The sequence below is a fragment of the Ipomoea nil genome, unplaced genomic scaffold, assembly GCF_001879475.1.
Source record: "Ipomoea nil cultivar Tokyo-kokei standard unplaced genomic scaffold, Asagao_1.1 scaffold1770, whole genome shotgun sequence".
NCBI classification, from domain to species: Eukaryota; Viridiplantae; Streptophyta; class Magnoliopsida; order Solanales; family Convolvulaceae; genus Ipomoea; species Ipomoea nil.
The window spans coordinates 2,224,181-2,243,909 of NW_017618198.1; the positions used below are offsets into that span (position 1 = coordinate 2,224,181).

The 19,729-nt window shown below is 34.6% G+C and overlaps 2 protein-coding genes across 3 annotated transcripts; one reads left to right on the forward strand and one right to left on the reverse strand.

Annotated features, from left to right (window-relative positions):
* Positions 1-668: 668 nt before the first annotated feature.
* Positions 669-7,874, reverse strand: LOC109192582 (multiple RNA-binding domain-containing protein 1). 2 transcript variants are annotated; one of them, XM_019343280.1, is made up of 16 exons: positions 7,594-7,874; positions 7,398-7,505; positions 7,119-7,233; positions 5,934-6,694; positions 5,624-5,755; positions 5,306-5,395; positions 5,017-5,140; positions 4,086-4,409; positions 3,767-3,831; positions 2,705-2,864; positions 2,078-2,182; positions 1,857-1,958; positions 1,579-1,752; positions 1,091-1,222; positions 825-1,006; positions 669-764 (listed from the first exon to the last, which is right to left on the reverse strand). In XM_019343280.1, coding segments are annotated over exons 1-15 (2,568 nt in total). In that variant the 5' UTR covers positions 7,596-7,874; the 3' UTR covers positions 669-764; positions 825-832. The 2 variants fall into 2 exon arrangements, with proteins under 2 accessions (XP_019198825.1, XP_019198824.1); XM_019343279.1 differs by having other exon boundaries at positions 669-1,006.
* A 2,615-nt stretch (positions 7,875-10,489) lies between these two features.
* Positions 10,490-13,037, forward strand: LOC109192583 (cation/calcium exchanger 4-like). Its single transcript, XM_019343281.1, has one exon. It carries the CDS (start codon positions 10,900-10,902, stop codon positions 12,847-12,849), a length of 1,950 nt encoding a protein of 649 aa, XP_019198826.1. The 5' UTR covers positions 10,490-10,899; the 3' UTR covers positions 12,850-13,037.
* The last annotated feature ends 6,692 nt before the right edge of the window (positions 13,038-19,729 follow it).

Below are 19,729 nucleotides of genomic sequence, written 5' to 3' on the forward strand. Positions count from 1 at the left end.
AAGAACTTGCAGCTCTCGTCGGAACACGTGGAGGCCTCCAGGATGACGCTGCACCGGTTCGAAAACACTTCGTCTTCTTCGCTTTGATACGAACTCAAGTACATTGAATCCAAAGGGAGGATGAAGAAAGGCGATAGAATTTGGCAAATTGCCTTCGGCAATGGATTCAAAAGTAACAGTGCGGTTTGGAAATGCAACCGAAACCTTAAAAAAGGACCATGAAACTACATATATATCCTCAAAAATCAGTCAAATAGACGGAGGATCAAATCGTGTTAAAATTGCAAAGTTAAGGACTTAATTGATTAAAATTAAAAGTCGAGATCCAATTTGTAAATTTAGCTATAGTCGAGGGACCATTTTGAGTATTTACTCCTTTAGAATTGAAAAGTACAACTTTGAGACGCATAATATATTCTTAACTATTCTGTTGGATCAAACGGATGAAGAGACGTAGAAGCAGAGAACTGTGAGGGGGGCCCATGTCGGATCTGTGTACCAGATAACTCATAATCCGAGATGACAAGGCGCTGCGTAATGCGGAGTACACCCATACTCCACGCGCTGCCAATATCTGTATTCTTCTTCAGTCACGAGTCACGACTCGCATCCTCTTCTGTGTTTCATAGTGGAGTACAAAAAGATTTATTTTAGATAAAGAAATCTCGTTTACCAGGAATGAAATAAAAGAAAATCTTGCCTTTTTAGATAATACAAAATTTTTGATACAAGTTGTGTTCCACTCGCAAAAATTGATACCAGTAACCTGGGTAACCAATTCCGCTCAGGTTTTATCCTTCCACAATACCATGTTAATACAAGTATAGAACTACTAATCTGCAATTCTTTCAAATTTAACGGTCCGTTCATCCAATACAGCCATGTGTTTCCTTTTCTTTGATAATTTGGCGGACGTTTGGAACCCATTCTCCTCGCCGGCAAATTGGGCAGCTGTTCGAGCTCGTAGTTCCTCCAAGCTCTCGCCTTCTTTTGCTCTTTCCAGAACCTGAAACCAAGGATATTCAGTAAAGGACATGCTCATATCGAAACTAGACTAGACGACATTATAGAATTTTTAGGGGGGGCGTACCAGATGGCGACCGTATAAGTGAGTACTAGAAAGAGCTTCGAAGGCGTTCTGTGCTTCTTGCTTTGTAACGAACTCCACGAATGCAAAACCTCGATGGCTCCCAAACCTCATCGGCAGCCTCAAACTCTTAATCTGCCGGGTGAAACTCATTTTATAAAGTAAATACTTGAATTGTAAATCAATTTGAATCATTGTAACAACAGAAGAGAAGAGAAGAGAAGAGAAGAGATCCAATCATAAAACAAAAAAGAAGGGTTGAGGTTGATTCTTCAATGCATAAAAACAGTTCTTAAAATAGATTGTAATACCCGCACTTGAACAGCCCTCTATCTTATAAAGATTCGATGATATCAGTGATTAAGTATAGGGTGCTGTTAATATTTGATTAGACACTATATCATAGCCCAACTTAGAATAGTTTTGATCCTTAATCATCAACCTTGTTACCCTGTACATAAAGTCTGTAATGATGTCATGACGAATTTTACCTGGCCAAAAGGATTGAATAATTGCCTGAGATCTTTCTCTGTTGCCTCGAATGCAACATTTCTCACAAGCAATTTTGTTGAACTCTTGTCCTTGTCAACTTTTTTTAGTACTTGTTCATCCTTCTTAGCATGACAAAGTTGCAAAATGAGTGCATGGCCATCTAAAACAGTCCCCTAATATGAGAAGAAAGCATCATGGATTAGGTACATAAAATATGTGCATATAATTACCATCAAACTCATGCGAGAATTTTTGTTGGTAGCTCATGGAATGTTACCTGTAAATCCTTGCAAACATTTACTGCAGTATCCACAGAATCAAACTCAATAAATCCAAAACCCATTGAAACAGTCTTTCCATTTTTTGTGTGCTTTTTCACCTGCCAAACACCCGGGAATAGTAAGATGGAAGATTTGAAAGAAACTCTAAAGATCACACCAGCGGAAAGACCAATTTAACGGTAAAAGTGCTAACAAGGAAAGGACCAGATAGAATTACCCTGACACTAAGTATCCGTCCACCCTTCATGTTTTCACTGAAGTGCTTTTTCAAGCTCTCATCAGCTGTTTTGAAGTTCAAGTTCTTGACATAGAGTGATCTTGACTGAACAGAAATAAATATGGAAAAAAAATAAGTGATTGATCAGATATCCAAGTCAAGGAACAAAGAGGAGTTTAAAGCACAACAAAGAGGCAGTGAATATTGTTCAAAAGAAGGAATAGCAAAACAAAGTCATCCTCTTCTCCGTCATCCACTTTTTATTTTTATTTCCCGCGGTAACTGAATGATATTTGGCAATGTCGAAAAACATCACAAATATATGCTCATGACTAAGAGAATAGCCGTACAAAACTGGAGGTTTATATTGCAGGATACAAGTGAAGACTAAGGCAGCTCAAATTAAAATCAATTTCATATTTAAAAAACCTAATGTTATAAACAAGGAGTACATAAAATATGCAATAAATGTATAGCAGAATTATCAAGGCATGAACAGTGGACACAGAAAAATAGATACGGCAACAGGAACTACATTGCCTAAGATGAGTCAATGCCCATAATGTTAATAGGTGTATCCATGCCTGTTGAAGAGAAATGCATAGTAATCAAGATTCAAGAATATACCTCCACTCTGTCAGGATCAACATCATCTATTCTACCTTCCACTTGCTGTTCTAGTAAAACTTTCTTGACATCTTGCTCACCAACAATGACAGAATTTTTTGAATCATCTGTTTGATCAAGAATATTTCCAGGAGCCCATTCCAAATATAGTGGAGCATCCCTGTATTAAGGACATTGAACAACCACACTTCAAATTAGTGTTAAGTTCATACATAAACATGAAACAAGAAAGGCGAAAGTATCATAAACATGATCCTTAAATTATAAGACACTATTTGACTTTGATAGCATCTGCTTCCCACTACTGAATCTATGTATGATAAGAATGTAGTTCCGTTCCTATACTGGCAAGCAAAAAGAGATCACTGTCAGGGCACACCACCCCAAGGTGACCCTCATATACAGTGGCCCGAAGGTTGAAATCAAGGACCTGTCAGACATTCCACCCTCTGCACTCTCCTAGGGGTCCTGGACTTGCATATGATTACTTGAACAATTAACACCCAACTCAAACCCATAACTAATGTAAACTATGTGCATCCCATAGAAAGCCAGAGAATTTCTTTTTTAGGTCTATTAAGGTACCATATCTTATAAAAGATCACCAGGATATCACCTGTCAGGAATGGTTTCACAAAACTAGGCCAGAGTTGTGCAAGGCAATTACACAGTCAGCATGTGGATCATGTGGCAGGTGGCATAAACAGAAACAAAAATTTCCCATTGTACCTACTATATTCCACCAAAGAAACTGTTGAACAGTAAGGTGCAAAACAGACAAGCAGGGGTGGGGTAATCTTTTGGAACCAAAATGATTTGCTTAAGTGTATTCCAAGAATACAAAAACCTAGGTATAAGACATATTCCCCAACTGTCTGTAGTTTTTCCCTACTATTTCTTATTAATCTTAAGGATATCTACTACAACTCCCTTTGTCCCATTTTATTCACCCCGCTTATCTGCAAACAAACATAGAAAATTGTTCTGCTCTTATACCCATATGAAAAGAAAAAGTGAAAATTTGGGACAGGAATTATATGATAAGAGAATGAATGAACTCACTTGTAACGTTTGTATGATAAACCCCGGAAAGCTGCCCGTGCTTCTGCTGGTTCCAGGAAGACCACCTGCAAAACCATTCCCAGAAAATCTATAAGAAAATGAATTTAAAAAACACAGGGAGACACATAAGCAATGCTATTATTGTATAGTTCCCAGATTTAACACAAAACCATGACAAAAGTTGTTAGAAGCGTAGCTGGATTCCTTAGAAAGAAAAGCAACTAGAAGACAAAAGCAAAGGAAGTACTAACAGAAAAAGCATCTGCAAAGTTCAAAAATATCAACTCCAACTCTAGAAAGGTGGAGATAGAGCACATACCAATGCCAAAGTCTTAGTTGGAGGAAGAACTACTTTATCCAGGCTTCCAAATTTCCCAAACATATTTGCAAGTTCAGTTTCTGATGAACTGTAAGGCAAGTTCTTTACTAGTATAACATGATTGCTTCTTTTGACACTGTCAGTTTTACCAGCAGCAAGTTCCTCTAGAGAGGCAATATTTATTCCCGCTTTTGCAAAACATTGTTTTGTCTCAGCAATGACTTTTGTTTCTCCCCATGCTATACGTACAGCAAGATCAGAAGCTTCTTTATCTAAAAGATCACTTTTACTTACACCAAGTCTCCTTGCAATATTTTCTACAACCTTTTAAACAAAAGCAAAGGGAGAGCATTGATCAGAGCAAATTCAAGATAAAACACAGATATAATGTAAAACCAGCCATAAATACTATAGTGATTAACTAATATGGAATAATAGATTGAATGGTGATCTGGTAGGTGACCATGGCCACCACCCTCCAGTAAGGCAGAAGCAATACCATATTCATAGCCTCATAGTCTCGTCCCTCTTACTTTTTTATTTTAAAAAATATATATACTCTATAGACAAATATCCAAATTGGGAATCAAACCAAACTTTGGACAGGTGCATGGAGATGGAACTTAAGTAGATTTATTAAAAATGGCACATGCTCATATTTATAATAGATTGTATGATAGTCTGTACATGATAGTTAAGAATTTGCTCAAATTATAATTCCAAATTTTATTAAAGGCATGTCTCAGATAAACAAGAGAACACATCAAAATTGAATGTCTCAAAGTTCTTTTTTTCAAAATTTTAAAACATCAAGAATTTTAGTATTGTGTTATGTCAATATCCACTAATTCAATTTTCCAGTTAAAAATTCATCAAAAGCATATTTCTTTTCAAGAATGACTAAGGAGATCAATATTGAAAAGCAACATACTGTATCTGGACGCATGAACAAAGTGTTCCACGCTTGTGTATTTCCGCTCGCTTCAGATGCCTTCCTCTCCTCCACTCTCTGCTGTTTGAATGTTTGTGATGACAGTTTACCAGACCCATTGACCCTGCAGAATAATTTGTTGGAACACTTTATTCAACTGTAGAACATTTTTTTAAATGAAAAGAAAGAAACCCTATTCTTTAATTATTTTCTGTAAATGCATAAAAATTGGAGTAATCAGTAATGGAAGGAACTAGGAAGTAATAGAGACTAAAGTTATTGCACATACTCTTGGTTCTCAGAAGAAAATTTTTGCTTTGCTGGCATAACATGCAATAATCTACCTTGAAATATTGTACTATCCAGCTCTTCTAATGCCCTGGATATGAAAGCCACAGGTGAATTCTATTGCATTAACATTGAAGCATGTGCATATGGGAGGTATAATGCTTGCATTGCACCATTCACAGTGCTTATCAATAAAACATTTAATTATTTACCCATCAAAAAAAAAAAAAAAAAAAAAATATTGCAGTGTAGGCATCCAGATTAAAAGTTAGTTAGACAAAATTATAGGGGTACTGGATATGGATGAAAAAATATTTACCTAGCTGCAGATTCTGGGAGTGAGTAAAGAACATATGCAAACCCCTTAGACCGCTTTGTTTCTTTATCGACAACAATATGAACTTGTGAGACATTCCCATATTTGCTGAAATGCTCTCCCAGCTCCTCTTCCCTGAATTATTAAAAGCATTAAATATAAAAAATGATTAATCATTTTACTAGTCGTGATTGGCACTTCATATCAAACACCTAGTGCAAATCACAAATATAAAAAGGGAATACAAAATATAAAAGGAGAAAAAAAAAAAAAAAAAAAAAAAAAAAAAAAAAAGGAAAATGGAGATCCATACGTAGTAGTATAAGGCAGATTGCGGATAAATAAGCGTCCACTTTCAAGAACTTCTTTTTCATCTTCATTAGATGAAGGATCACCTGATTCAAGCATTTCATCACTAGATTCTCTAGACTGTCTATCCCCGACTTCCTTTTTGTTATCATCACGCTTAAGAGCATCTAAACCATCATTGCTCTTTCTCAATGAGTTCTCATCATCCTCATTGCTGTTTTCATCACTTTCATCACTGCCATCATCAGCATCACTATCATCATCACCATCTTCATTACTACTTTCTGAATCTGACCAGTCTTTCTTTACTCTTCTTTTGAAATAATCCATATCTGTCACAACATCATCGTGGATAAAACTCTTTGGTTTTTCACCTTTGTGACTCTCCAATGATTCATTTTCTTTATCATCATCTTCATCTGGTTCAATGTTGTCGCTATTCATTTTGGTTTTACTTTCCTTTTCCCTTTGAAATTTCTTTTCTGTTTCCTTTTTACTTTCCTCAAGAGAGGGAGCCCCAATTGTGTCGTTCGCCCACATCTTAGATTTACTTCGAGGCTGCATGACCTGGAGGAACTCTTGAAGCAGAGGGTCGTCGTTTTCATTTTCCTCTACACTATGTTTTTTGTCCACTTTTGACTCCTTAATCTTTGAATTTTTGGAAGAAGTTACTTTATCATCCTCCTTACCTAACTTCTCTTGTTTTTTCAATGAGTGGCGACTCCATGGACGTGGGGTTTCTGGATCACCAATTTTCCTGGCAATCTGGCATGTGGAAATCAATGTTAAATAGAAAACTGTAATCAATCTACAAAATTTTGATTCGTATGTAAGGAATTCATGCAGAAAGATAGCTCTCTTCTGACTCTTTTCCTACTTATTCTATGTTCTCTCACTTCTCGGTAAAAATGATATGGTCTTAACTATTTACTAGTAACAAACAACATTGAAATATGGAACTGGATCCACACATAGTATATCAAAGTGACTGCATATTTATTTGCAGTGAGATGATTCCAAGCTCATAACTTTCTGTAGTTTTCTGATCATCCACTCAGTTATAAATAATATAGTGAACCGCCCATTAAGATAATACTATGAAGGGAATGTTCTATCATTGACTCAAAGCAAAAATGAAGCATTGCAGGAAAAATAATGGAAGCAGCAAGTAAAGCAGAATAATACAAACCTCACAAGTAATTCGAAAACTATCCAAAAAAGACCTATTGAAGTACTTGATTGCTTCATTGGCTTCTTGTTCCGTCCTAAATCCCACAAAAGCAAACTGTCTGCTCTTCCCATCTCTATTTAAAACACATTACAAAAATAGCAGTTTAAGTGAAAACTCCAAATTAGAGAGGTCGAATGCGAATCCACTTATATGCATCATTATTGTATTTCATAGACCCAAAAAAAAAAAAAAAAAAAAAAAAAAAAAAAACTCATTAAAATAGAAAAGTGATCTTACGGGGTTCGCAAGAGCTTAGCGTCAGTAACTTCGCCTTTCTGGGAGAAGAATTCTCGGAGGCGGTCTTCCGCAACATATTTTGGTAAATTCTTCACGCATATACGAGACCTTCATACAAAGTTTGCATTCACATATAATCCAAATTGGAGCCTGAATTAAAAGAAGCAAATATCCATTGTATCCTTGAAAAACTTACATTGCTTCGACGTTAAATTGAGTTCTCGACGGTTTTGGCGGCGGAGCAGGGCGGCTGTCTCTGGCGAAGCACAAGGTTTGAGCTCGGCGCCCAGTTATCAGCAGCTAGTATTAAATTTTGGTTCGAGATTGCAATAACTTCTACCAATTTAACAAATCATTCACGATTTCTGCCAATAACTTTCATTCAGATAGCGTTTAGTTTACAGGCTAAATTACTACTCCGTATTGTTTAGGGTTTTGAAGGGAGGAAGACGATGGCAGCTCTGAAACCATTTTATTCCGATGACATGTCTTTTTTTTTCCCGGGTGGGTTATTAACGAAATCGGGTTAATGGATCAATTGAGAAGCGTTATGCCGTGCATCCGTGTGCACCATGCATGGTGCACACGGATGCAAAAATGACGTCGTTTTGATTAAAAATTGCGCGTTCCACTTAAAAAAAATTAATTTCGCTTTTGGATTTTTAAGTCATTGATTCTGGATATTTAGACAACTGATTTTTTTTTCATCCATGCTAGATATTTAGTTCATTCATTATGAATTATTTAGTTTATTCATTATGGATTTTTAGTTCATTCATTCTGGATTTTTAGTTCATAGATTATGAATTTTTAATTCATTGATTCTGGATTTTTAGTTCATTGATTCTGGATATGTAGTTCAAATTATGCACAACATAATGCTCTTGCTGGGAATCGAAACTGATTTTTTTTTAAGTGGGACGCACGTTTTTAATCAAAACGATGTCGTTTTTGCATCCATGTGCACCATGCATGGTGCACACGGATGCACAGCATAATTTGCTGCCATCAATTGATATACAAATTATACGGGGTCTAAATTCCGATTCAAGTGTTTGTTGTTGTGATTTCAAGTTTAATTTTTGGAAAAGAGTCAAATTGGCTACTAAATCATTTAGATATCTTCTAAACTTGTAAAATTGTTCAATTGAGTTCAAATCGACATGTATAACAGATTAATTCTTTCCAAGCTTTATGGTGTCATTTTAAAAATATTTTGTTTTTTTTTTTAAACAACTTTTTTATTTACTTAATAAATTATAATAATAATAAAAAAAACAAAACAAAAAAAAAAAAAAAAAAAAAACAAAAACAAAAACAAAAACAAAAACTAGCCACCGACTATCCGACGAGGACAGCCGGTGGTTGCCTCCTTCACGGACAAGCGTGATTGTTCGACGATGACAGCCACGACTGTCAAACATGAGGTCTATATTTGAACCTTAAACGGCCTGGATCGATGGCGGTGGCTATCCGGCAAGAAAAAACTAATGAGAGTATACATTTGTAGGGAAGGTTTCAAGTATTGTAGGTGTAACACCTCTTTTTCTTTTCTTTTTTTTTTTTTTCTAAACTTTAGAGCCTAGATTTAAGTAGTCTAAAAAGACAAAAACGAGGAAATAACGATAAACTAGGATATATAGATCCAAAACATTCAACATCTAAAGAGAGTGTCACCGCAACAGTTACCCACCCTCGAGTAACTGCACATGCTAAGCTTCTACAAAACTAGAGTCAAAGCTCAATACATCAAAAGAAGAGGTAAGCGAACCCCCCGTGTCCACGCACCAACCAAAAATCGGTAGTCTAGCTACATCAATATCTAACATAGTATCATCAAAAAGGGAAGAGGGATAACTATAACTAGCATCTACTACACTCTAGGGCTACACACTACTACATCAAATACACTCTCTCATCATGCATATCAAGTCCGCCTGAAAGGGGTTATAAGAAAAACATAGAAAGTAACCCATTAGCATATAATGCTAAGTATAAACCGCTCAACCCTGTAAAATACATATAGATATAGATTTAGAAAATGGATAGTTTTACACTTATAACACGTTAAGCCAATCATGATAATAGATATAAGACAAATAGTTTCACATGTATATATATAGGGCATGTTTACTTTTGTTCTCTGTTTTCTATTTTCTATTATCGAAAATTGAATTTGACAACTTGTTTTCTATTCCTAATTTCCAAACATCAATGGTAAAAGAACTCCTTGAAGAAAATGGCGTAGAACGAACATGCCGCCTCCAAATCTTGATCCACTAAGCTCTTTGGACGACGGACCTGCGCAGAAGAACTCCCTGAAGATGGAGGACGATGTCAAGAAGTCGCAGTCGCACTGTTTAGGGACATCCCATGCAATTAGTGCACGGTTCATCATTGATTTCAAGGAAATGCTATACCGAATTACAGTGAAGAACACGAAGGACTCAACAGTGTATTGCTAAGAAGTGATTGCCGAGGACTTCAACATCGATTTGAGGCTCCCCTCAATTGCATCAAACTTGCGTCAATTCCATGAGAATAAATTAGTAATCAGCTTGTGATCAACAACAAGTGTAATTATTGACTTGATGTAGAAATCTTTATCAACTCAAGAAGGATTGTCAAGTCAACCGTTTAACTCCTGAATCTTTCTCAAAGTATATATGGTTTTCTCTGTAAATTTCTTTATTCGATCAAAATAGAGAAAGAATATGATGCTTAAATAGTCGATCTCCATAAAAATCTCAGCTGAATAACTATATTGAACTTATGCTCGAACAATCTTGTAGTTGGTTCAGTCTTCAACCTTTTAAGTCTATCACATAAACTGCTTTGAACTATTTTCTAAACACTAATTCAGTCTATATCTAATTCAATCTAGAAAATCTGTGTCTATTATTGATTGCATGGAGTGACTTTATGACCTCCAAATTTCATTTGTAATACTTTGACTTTCAATGCCATGAAGTTTGTATCTTACCATTAAAAAAAAAAAAAAGGAATTCCTTTATAACATCTTTTTCAAATAATCATTTTATTTACAGTGACCGATTAAATTTCTAAATGGCATAATATTAAATCAAGCTAACAAAAAGGGGCCTCACCTCTGACAAAAAATTGTCGACTCTTCTCTTTCGAGTAAACCAAAAGGAAATAACCTAACAAGCAGCTTCGAGGAAGGATCACACGTTCACATTCACCAGGCTCCGCAACTGTTCGACCCGCCCCGAACTGACCCGCCCGTATTCATTCGGTCCTTCCTTTTATTCGAGGCCTATTTGAAAAATCCTGGAGCTTCATTTTCACGAAGAAATTCGCCATTGCCAGAGCTGATTGACCTGCAATTCAACTGCCCACATCAATTTTCACGCCATCGGTTCTAGAAGGTCAGTTCAGTTCCGGAATCAAAACCCTAGTATTGTATGTTATTAACCCTAGGGTTGGGATTTTATCGGCTCTGTATATAGGGTATGTGAAATTGCATTTTATGTGTTAGATAATGGCACAATTTTACACTAGAAGAAGTCCCAGAATTCGTGGGGTTTTTAATGGGTTATGTTCTTTGGCCTTAATATTCTTATTCTACAACCGGGAATATATTTTGAGAAATCCACGTCTTCAGCAATCATCTTCTTCCATTGAATGGATGTCAAAAAGTGGGTTTCATGCTTGGTCAAGCCCTATGAGAGTTATCCATCGAGGAATGTTAGAAGTGAACCTTAATTCTTCAATTGGTGTAAACGGGTCGGATCATGGTGATTTGTCCATAGAGAGGCCTGATGTCTGTAGTGGATTATCTGATCATAGGGGCTATGAGAGTAGTTGTGACTTCTTGAAGGCTCACCCAAAGTGCACAACTGGAGGGTTCTTTGATTACATAAAATTCTATTATTGTGGTTGCAGTGAAAGTGGATGGGCTTATCTAGTATTTGCTATCTGGCTCGTTACGCTATTCTATCTTCTGGGTAACACTGCTGCAGATTACTTCTGTTGTTCCTTGGAGAAACTTGCAAGTTTGCTGAAGCTGTCTCCTACCGTAGCGGGCGTTGCTTTGCTCCCCCTTGGAAATGGTGCTCCTGATGTCTTTGCCAGTATTGCTGCTTTTGTAGGGACAGGTGCTGGAGAAGTTGGTCTTAATAGTGTTCTGGGTGGGGCTGTGTTTGTAACTTGCATTGTAGTCGGGGCTGTTTCTCTTTGTGTGGCTGATCAGGATGCTCAGATTGATCGCAAGTGCTTTTTTAGGGATATTGTGTTTTTCATTGCGACTCTTTTCTCACTTTTGTTGATCCTGATTGTTGGTCGGATAAGTGTTTTAGCTGCCGTGGCATTTTTATTGATTTATGTTGTTTATGCTTTTGCTGTTGCCGCTAATGAGATTTTGAGGAAACATGCTCGGAGGTTGAAATTGGATTCTATCACGCCAATGCTTCCAGTAAGAGGAGCTGTATTTTCTCAAGGAACGGAAGAGGATTACTCCGTCTATAGCCCTTTTCTTGAAACTGAGACCGAAAGTGGTGGTTATCAGTTACAAAGCTCCCTTCCACAGTGGATGTGGGCTTCGAATCTGGCAATATATTCAAATCAGACAATTAGGGTGTCTGAAAGTGAGTGGCCTGTATGGGGATGGAATGACAAGGACTTTGGAGTTGAGCAAGCATCATTCTCCTGGTCCAAGTTATGGTCGTTACTGGAGATTCCAATGACAGTGCCAAGACGATTAACAATTCCCCTAGTTGAAGGGGAAACTTGGTCAAAGTTCTATGCTGTAGCCTGTGCTTCTCTGGCTCCAATTCTTTTGGTATTTCTCTGGAGTAGTCAAGACGATGTGAGTAATCATAGCAAACTTATAGCATTTGTTATTGGCGTTTTAGTTGGTTGCACACTTGGTCTTCTTGCATACAAGCATACAAGGTCCGATCATCCACCTCAGAACTTCTTACTTCCATGGGCTCTGGGTGGTTTTGTAATGAGCATTGTCTGGTTCTACATGATTGCCAATGAGCTTGTAGGTTTGTTGGTTGGATTAGGCGTGATTATGGGGGTAAATCCTTCAATCCTTGGGTTAACCGTACTGGCATGGGGAAACTCAATGGGCGATTTGGTTTCAAATGTTGCCTTGGCAATGAACGGTGGGGATAGCGTGCAGATTGCCGTGTCGGGATGTTATGCTGGCCCAATGTTCAATATTCTTATTGGTTTGGGAATCTCAATGTTCCTCGGAGCCTGGTCTGAGAAACCTGGTTCATACGTGCTTCCGTTAGACAAAAGCTTGTATTTCACAATGACTTTCCTTATGTTGGGACTAGTGTGGGCTCTCATTGTCCTTCCTAGAAATGACATGCGCCCTAACAGACTGCTCGGTGGTGGACTGCTCATCATCTATGTGATATTTCTGTCTGTTAGGCTGAGCAGCGCAATGGGAATCTTTCCGTTATCTGGTCTTCACTGACTAGATTAGCATGTATAAAATGTTCTGAAATTTCGAGATTGTGTAACACTAGCTGTTCAACGGAGCCTTGATGTATTTAAACGAGTATCTCAATGGAAATCAGGTACGAATTCCATGCAAAAGTCATCAGCCAGCTTATTCTATCTACTATCTGTTATCTAAATGAAAATTTTACTCTTTTGACATTATATCATCAAGTAATCCTCTATATATAAGTGATTTGAAGAAAATTCATGTCTAAATCACTTGGGTATGATGATCAAACACAGTCCTCATTAGCCTGCTGGTCCTCTCTGTTTTTGAACAATCTCCTTGCCTCCTTGAAATTAGTTGCTAGAGTATTATATTCTGCTTTGAGAAAGATTTTGCACACAAAAACTTTTCACTTGAACGTATTTTCACAATCTTAGGTTTATTGATGGACAAATTCAAACTTTTATAATTCAATTTTTTAAAAAAAAAAAAAAATTGTATTTTCATGTTACATTTTGAAATTTTGTGTAATTTTATTATCCAGTTGTAGGAAAAGAAAACTAACTAACCAGAGAGGATCTTGGGTTGTTAGGCAAAAAAAAAAAAAGTAATGTCATTTTATATTTTTATTGAATATCATGTGTGTGTGTGTCAGTGTGTATATATATATATATATATATATATATATATATATATAGATGTAAGGCTAAGATTGATTCTTATTTCTTTCCTATGGTACTGTTCTCACAGGAACCTTTGTGTGTGTGTGTGTGTGTATATATATATATATATATATATATATAGGTCCCCAAAGAATAGATTAATAAACACAGTAAAAGTTTTGGCCAATCATGTTATCTTTACATCCCATGTCATGTGGAAAACAAAATACCACCCTTTTGCTAAAAATTTGTTTTGCTCAACTTTAAGGAATTGCTTTTCTAATGAAAAATGAAAAACATTTTCCATCCAACTAAACACCATAAAACAAAATTTTTCTCTACTTTTAAAAAACATTTTTCATGTTTTCTATCCAACCAAACACTCCTAATATTTAATGGTCATTACGTATGTCTTTGCCAGATGTTCCATCGTTATCTGCCAACAATTGTTATGCCGTGGAATCGTGTCTACTTTGCAAGATGTATACGGTTCTATGTTCATAATTACTAAACTCTATGTTCATAATTATAAATTTTATATTCGTAATTTTTGAACTTCATATTCATAATTATTGAACTCTATGTTCATAACTCTGTGTTCATAATTAAAAATTTCTATATTCGTAATTTTTTACTCTATATTCACAAAGTGGACACGATTCCACAGCATAATTTGCCGATATCCGCGTCGTGGGCTCAACATATGGACATTATTTGTTGGCCTTCAATTCTTCGGATAGTTATGCTGTGCATTCGTATGCACCATGCATGGTGCATACAGATGCCAAAACGACGTCGTTTTATTAAAGAACGCGCGTCTCCCCTTTAAAAAAAATGTAGGTTCAATTCCTAGCAACAACATTATATTGTTCATTCATTCTGGAATTTTAGTTCATAGATTATGGAATTATAGTTCATTGATTATGGAATTATAGTTCATCGATTATGGAATTGTAGTTCATCGATTCTGAAATTTTAGTTTATAGATTATGGAATTTTAGTTCATTCATTCTGGAATTTTTAGTTCATAGATTAGATTATGGAATTATAGTTCCTCGATTATGGAATTTTAGTTCATATATTGTTGCTGGGAATCGAACCTGTTTTTTTTTTTTTTTTTTTTAAAGGGGAGACGCGCGTTTTATTAAAACGACGTCGTTTTTGCATCCGTATGCATTTGCATAGCATAATTTGCCCAATTCTTCCTTAACATTCATGGGCCGAATCTTTTGTATAGCCCAGTACAAAATGGGTGTTAGGACAGCATTATATTACCTCAACAAATTCCATTCACTATTCCATGAACTATCATCCATACAATTGTGTGAATTATAAATAAAAAGTATATTTTTAATATATTAAAATTGTATTATTATTTATATACGTAAGATATATTATTTGAAAGTATTGAATTTGAGTATTGAAAGTATATTTTTTTTTTGTATACTATTAAATAGTATATATTCAGTACACAAATAATATATTTTTAGTATATTAAAAATGCATTTTGTATTCATGATCCACACAACTATATGGACCATGACCCACACAAATAATTTTCTAACAAATTCAATATTAACTGCTAATTAGCTTGTTTATATCTTTATTTTGAACTTCTACTATATAATCTTGAGCATTAAATTAGTCGCGCAATGTGCATGCAAAAGATTTTATAAATATAAATGTCAAATCAATCTAAAATATTTATGTGATATGATTTTTCAATTAATAAGAATCAGACATCTCAATAATAAAATAAAAGACTAATGAGCATATGGCGTTGTCCCTTAATGACTACCACCACCACTATATATATATATATATATATATATATATATATATATTTTGCTCAGGTTTGAATTGAGCTTTTCATTTGAACTTGCGAATTTACAAAATGCACTGTAATTGTTACATAAATGCATTCTAATATATATAAGGTCAATTTTGCTAAGCACCTTATGCTCAGATGGCATGTAGTGACATCTTCTATGTGGGAGGTCATGAGGTTGAGCTTCAATGGAGGCGTTATTGACTCTGTGTGCACTAATGACCTCCTCTTAGTGAACCACAAAATATACATAGTGCATAAAACTAAAAAAGTCACTACTTTTTCCCATTTTCCTTGACTTTTAGCCTGTTGGTGGTGCACCACAGACCATCAATTTGTGCACCACTGAAATAAACATAGTGCACAAAATTACAAAAATGTAATTGTGTTTTTCTCTCTCATTTTCATTTATTTTCAACCGTTAAAAGCATGGAGCTCATCAAATTATCCAAGACTGACCGTATTCCTGCATGGGAGAAGGCCACTGCATCTAATCCGATATATAAACACATAGTAAAACTCGTTCCAAAGTACTATAAATAAATCTTATAATATTGAGAGGTAGTCGATGTCACTAGCAAAGTTAAATGGCCATATCATTAGGCACTATGATTAGTATGGAATTGGTATCATTATAAATATTCACAATAACAATTAAATGAACTCGAGAACTATTAATAAAAAAAATATTTAAATCAGTGAAAATTTAAAAACTCCAAATGCACATTTGAACCTATTAAAAAAAATGCAATAAACACATTTAGCAAGTTATTCATTGATATCATGTTATTTATTGATCACCTGCTAAAAATTGCTAACTTGTCATTTATATTTATAACCTTTTAACATGACATAGCATCCATGTGTCAAAATTATTATACAAATAATACCTATTAAGTCTTAAAATCACTCGAAGGCAGATATGGTAGCTTTTATCCTTTTAATCTCGGATCGAAAAAATGACATTTTTAAATAAATAATAACTTTATTTTTTTACTAGTTATAAAAAAATATTACTGTTCTTTTTTATTTATACTAGTCAACGTTTTTATTATTGAATATCGTTAAATTTTTTCAATATTATTAAATTGATAGATGCATTATATATATATATATATATATATATATATATATATATATATATGTATATATAGGGTTAGGTTCCTATTAGGTCAGGTCTTCCCGTGCGGCATACACCATTAGGTATGCATAAATGCACCACACAGTGTTCGTAAATACACCATTATATGTGGTGTATATTTTTGTTGTGTGGTGTATTTTTTGGCATTTCATTCTGGTGTATTTTCGAACACTGTATGGTGCATTTATGAATACCTAATGGTGTATGCCGCACTGACCGCACGGGAAGACTTGACCTCATAGGAATCAAAATCTATATATATATATATATATATATATATATATATATATATATATATATATATATATATATATATATATATATATATATATAGTGTGTGGATGGTGGTGACACTAATTTGTTGTGTTTGATAATGTTGGGAAGAAGTGAATGAAACGATGAAAACGTGGTGTCTCTCTTTGTTTTGATATGTAGTAGTTGAAGTCATTGTCTAGAAAGAAAGCACTATTCCACCATATATGGTGTTAGCTTCAAGTCCCCATTAATTAGTGTAGATAAGCTAAAGACTTCTTCCATGGACAAACAGCCAAAAGGGGACCCCATCATTGAGATATTATTATGCTTGTGCTACTCATCAATTGCTTCCCCACTTCCTCTTTAATTGCTTTCTTCTAGGCACAAAATTATAGAAAATGTTACTTTGTCGGTATATGTGTTTGAGGGTGTGCATTGAGTAAACCTCGTCTAGTTATCTTAGCCGTCAAAAGTTCATAAAAAGGTAAATCAGCTTAGGTTGTCCAATAAAGAATATGAATAGACCGCTCCCACTGAAAGTGCAACATAGAATCTTGTGGTTACCAAGGTAACAGTCTGACCAACGGGATGTGTAAGTGTCATGAGCAGGCCGTAACTGTAGAAGGTACTTTTAAGCTCGTACTATACTCAGATTAATCCCCGTTCGCTCTGAACTGGCCCAATTAAGGGGTAAAGTGCTGGCCAAATTGGGGTTTTCATACGTGAGGGGGTTCGAACTCCCGACTTCTCTTAAGGAACGAGAGTGCACGGCTCTCACGTCAATCAAACTGGTTACATTGAGCTCTATTTTGAGCTTAACTTTCTTAGTTGAGATAGAACACATATTTTTGGTATGAATAAACTAATTAAACTCATGATGTGAAAGGTCATGGGGGAGTATGCATGCGCTCATGTGCACTTCAATTATGATTTATGAATTTAAAATTTGAAGTAAAATGAAACACATCATTATAGAACAAAACATATATTTTAACTTATAGCAAGAATAAATTGATATGGTAACAATCAACGCTTTAAAATTTTTTGAGTTACATTACCCAGTAATAAGAACAATTAAAAGATGGGGAAGATCATTTCTCCAACTTTTCTAAGAAACGTCAATGGTGGTTGTTGAAATTTTGGAATTTATGTAGGCACTAAAGAAACACATTGATTTAGAAAAATACCTCTTTGGCATGTTTCCTGCAAATTTCTTACCTAACCTGCATGCAGTACAGTGAGTCCTTGAACATTATTGAAGGTAATACATGTGGTTGGAATAAAAGGAATTGGTATTCGATCTTTTAAATATGTATCGATTTCAAATTAATTACGTGAATTGAAAGAAATGACACTCGTTGAAAAACTTGTTTGCGTGTAAGATGAAAGAGTAATTTGATTATAAATTAGTAAGAACTTAGGGGTAGTTTGGCTCAAATATTAGAATCGAAATTGTAATTAGAACCAATTATTTGGTAATTGTAATGAGTTCAAAAAGAAGAATAAGAGTTTCTTTATTTGGTAGTAAATATAAATGGAATTAAACACACACACATATGTATGTGTGTGTGTTAAAGTTTCATATATTGTTTTTAATACATTAGGTTATTCTCAGCTTATGTCACACTAATCATAAGTTCTCATAACTCATGTCCAAGAATCGCTGGATGAGGTAAATCTCGAGTAGCCCAAACAGCCTCCTAGCAATTATTGTTGTGTGGACCATGGTCTACACAAGCTGTGTGGACCATATTTTATATACTATAAAATAATAATAATAATAATAATAATAATAATAATAATAATAATAATGTATATTTACTTAAAAAATAATGTACTTTTAGTATATTAAAAATGTACTTTGTATTCAGAGAAAGTACATTATTTGTGTACTGAATGTACATTATTTTATATAATGTACATTCAGTACACAAATAATGTACTTTTAGTATATTAAAATATACTTTTTTTTTATAGTTCATACAACACTATGTGGACCATGGTCCACACAATAATTTGCCGTCTCCTAGTGAGTCCATGCACAAGGGATCCCAATCGTTATGCTGTGGAACCGTATCCACCTTGCAAGGTGGACACAGTTCTATTTTCATAATTATTGAACTATATATTCATAATTATAAATTTATATATTCATAATTTTTGAACTTCATATTCATAATTATTGAACTCTATATTCACAATTACAGAACTCTATGTTCATAATTACTGAATTATATGTTCATAATTATAAAGCTATATATTCATAATTTTTGAACTTCATATTCACAATTATTGAATCTCTATATTCATAATTGGGAAAATTGCATCCTTAATCCCTGAGTTATAACCAAGTTCCGACTTAGTCCCTAAGTTATGACCGTATCCGAGTTTAGTCCCTCAATTATGAGCAAAGTGGCGAGTTTGGTCCATAGCGTTAATATTCTGTCTGCAGCTAACGGAAAACTTAAAAACAATTTAATAATAGAGGGTAAAATATGAATTTCAAATTATAATCCCCTTCTTATGTTGAAACCCATTGCGCAAGAGTCATTCTTTTCTTCTTATACCTACAATTGAAGGTTTTTTTCTTTCCCAAGCTCTGAAATCTCAAATTCGTCCACTTCCAAGCTGCAAAATTCATAAGTAAGTTGTTTCTCTATTTTATATGTTTAAATAAATAATCAATATTCTCTGTATTTATGAGCAAGAAAAAAGTAACTTGGACTTGGTGTTTGCTAACTTCATGAAGAATATTGATTACTCTTTTTTTTGATAATTAATATCCTCCAAGTTACTTTTTTCTTGATATAAAATAGAGAATATTAATTTTTTTTTAAAAAAAACATATTGATTATTTATTTAAACATATAAAATAGATAAACAACTTACCTATGAATTTCGCATCTTAGAAGTGGATGAATTTGAGATTTCAGAGCTTGGGGAAGAAAAAGACTTTCGATTGTAGGTATAAGAAGAAAATAATGGCTGTTGCGCAATGGGTTTCAACATAATAATGGAATT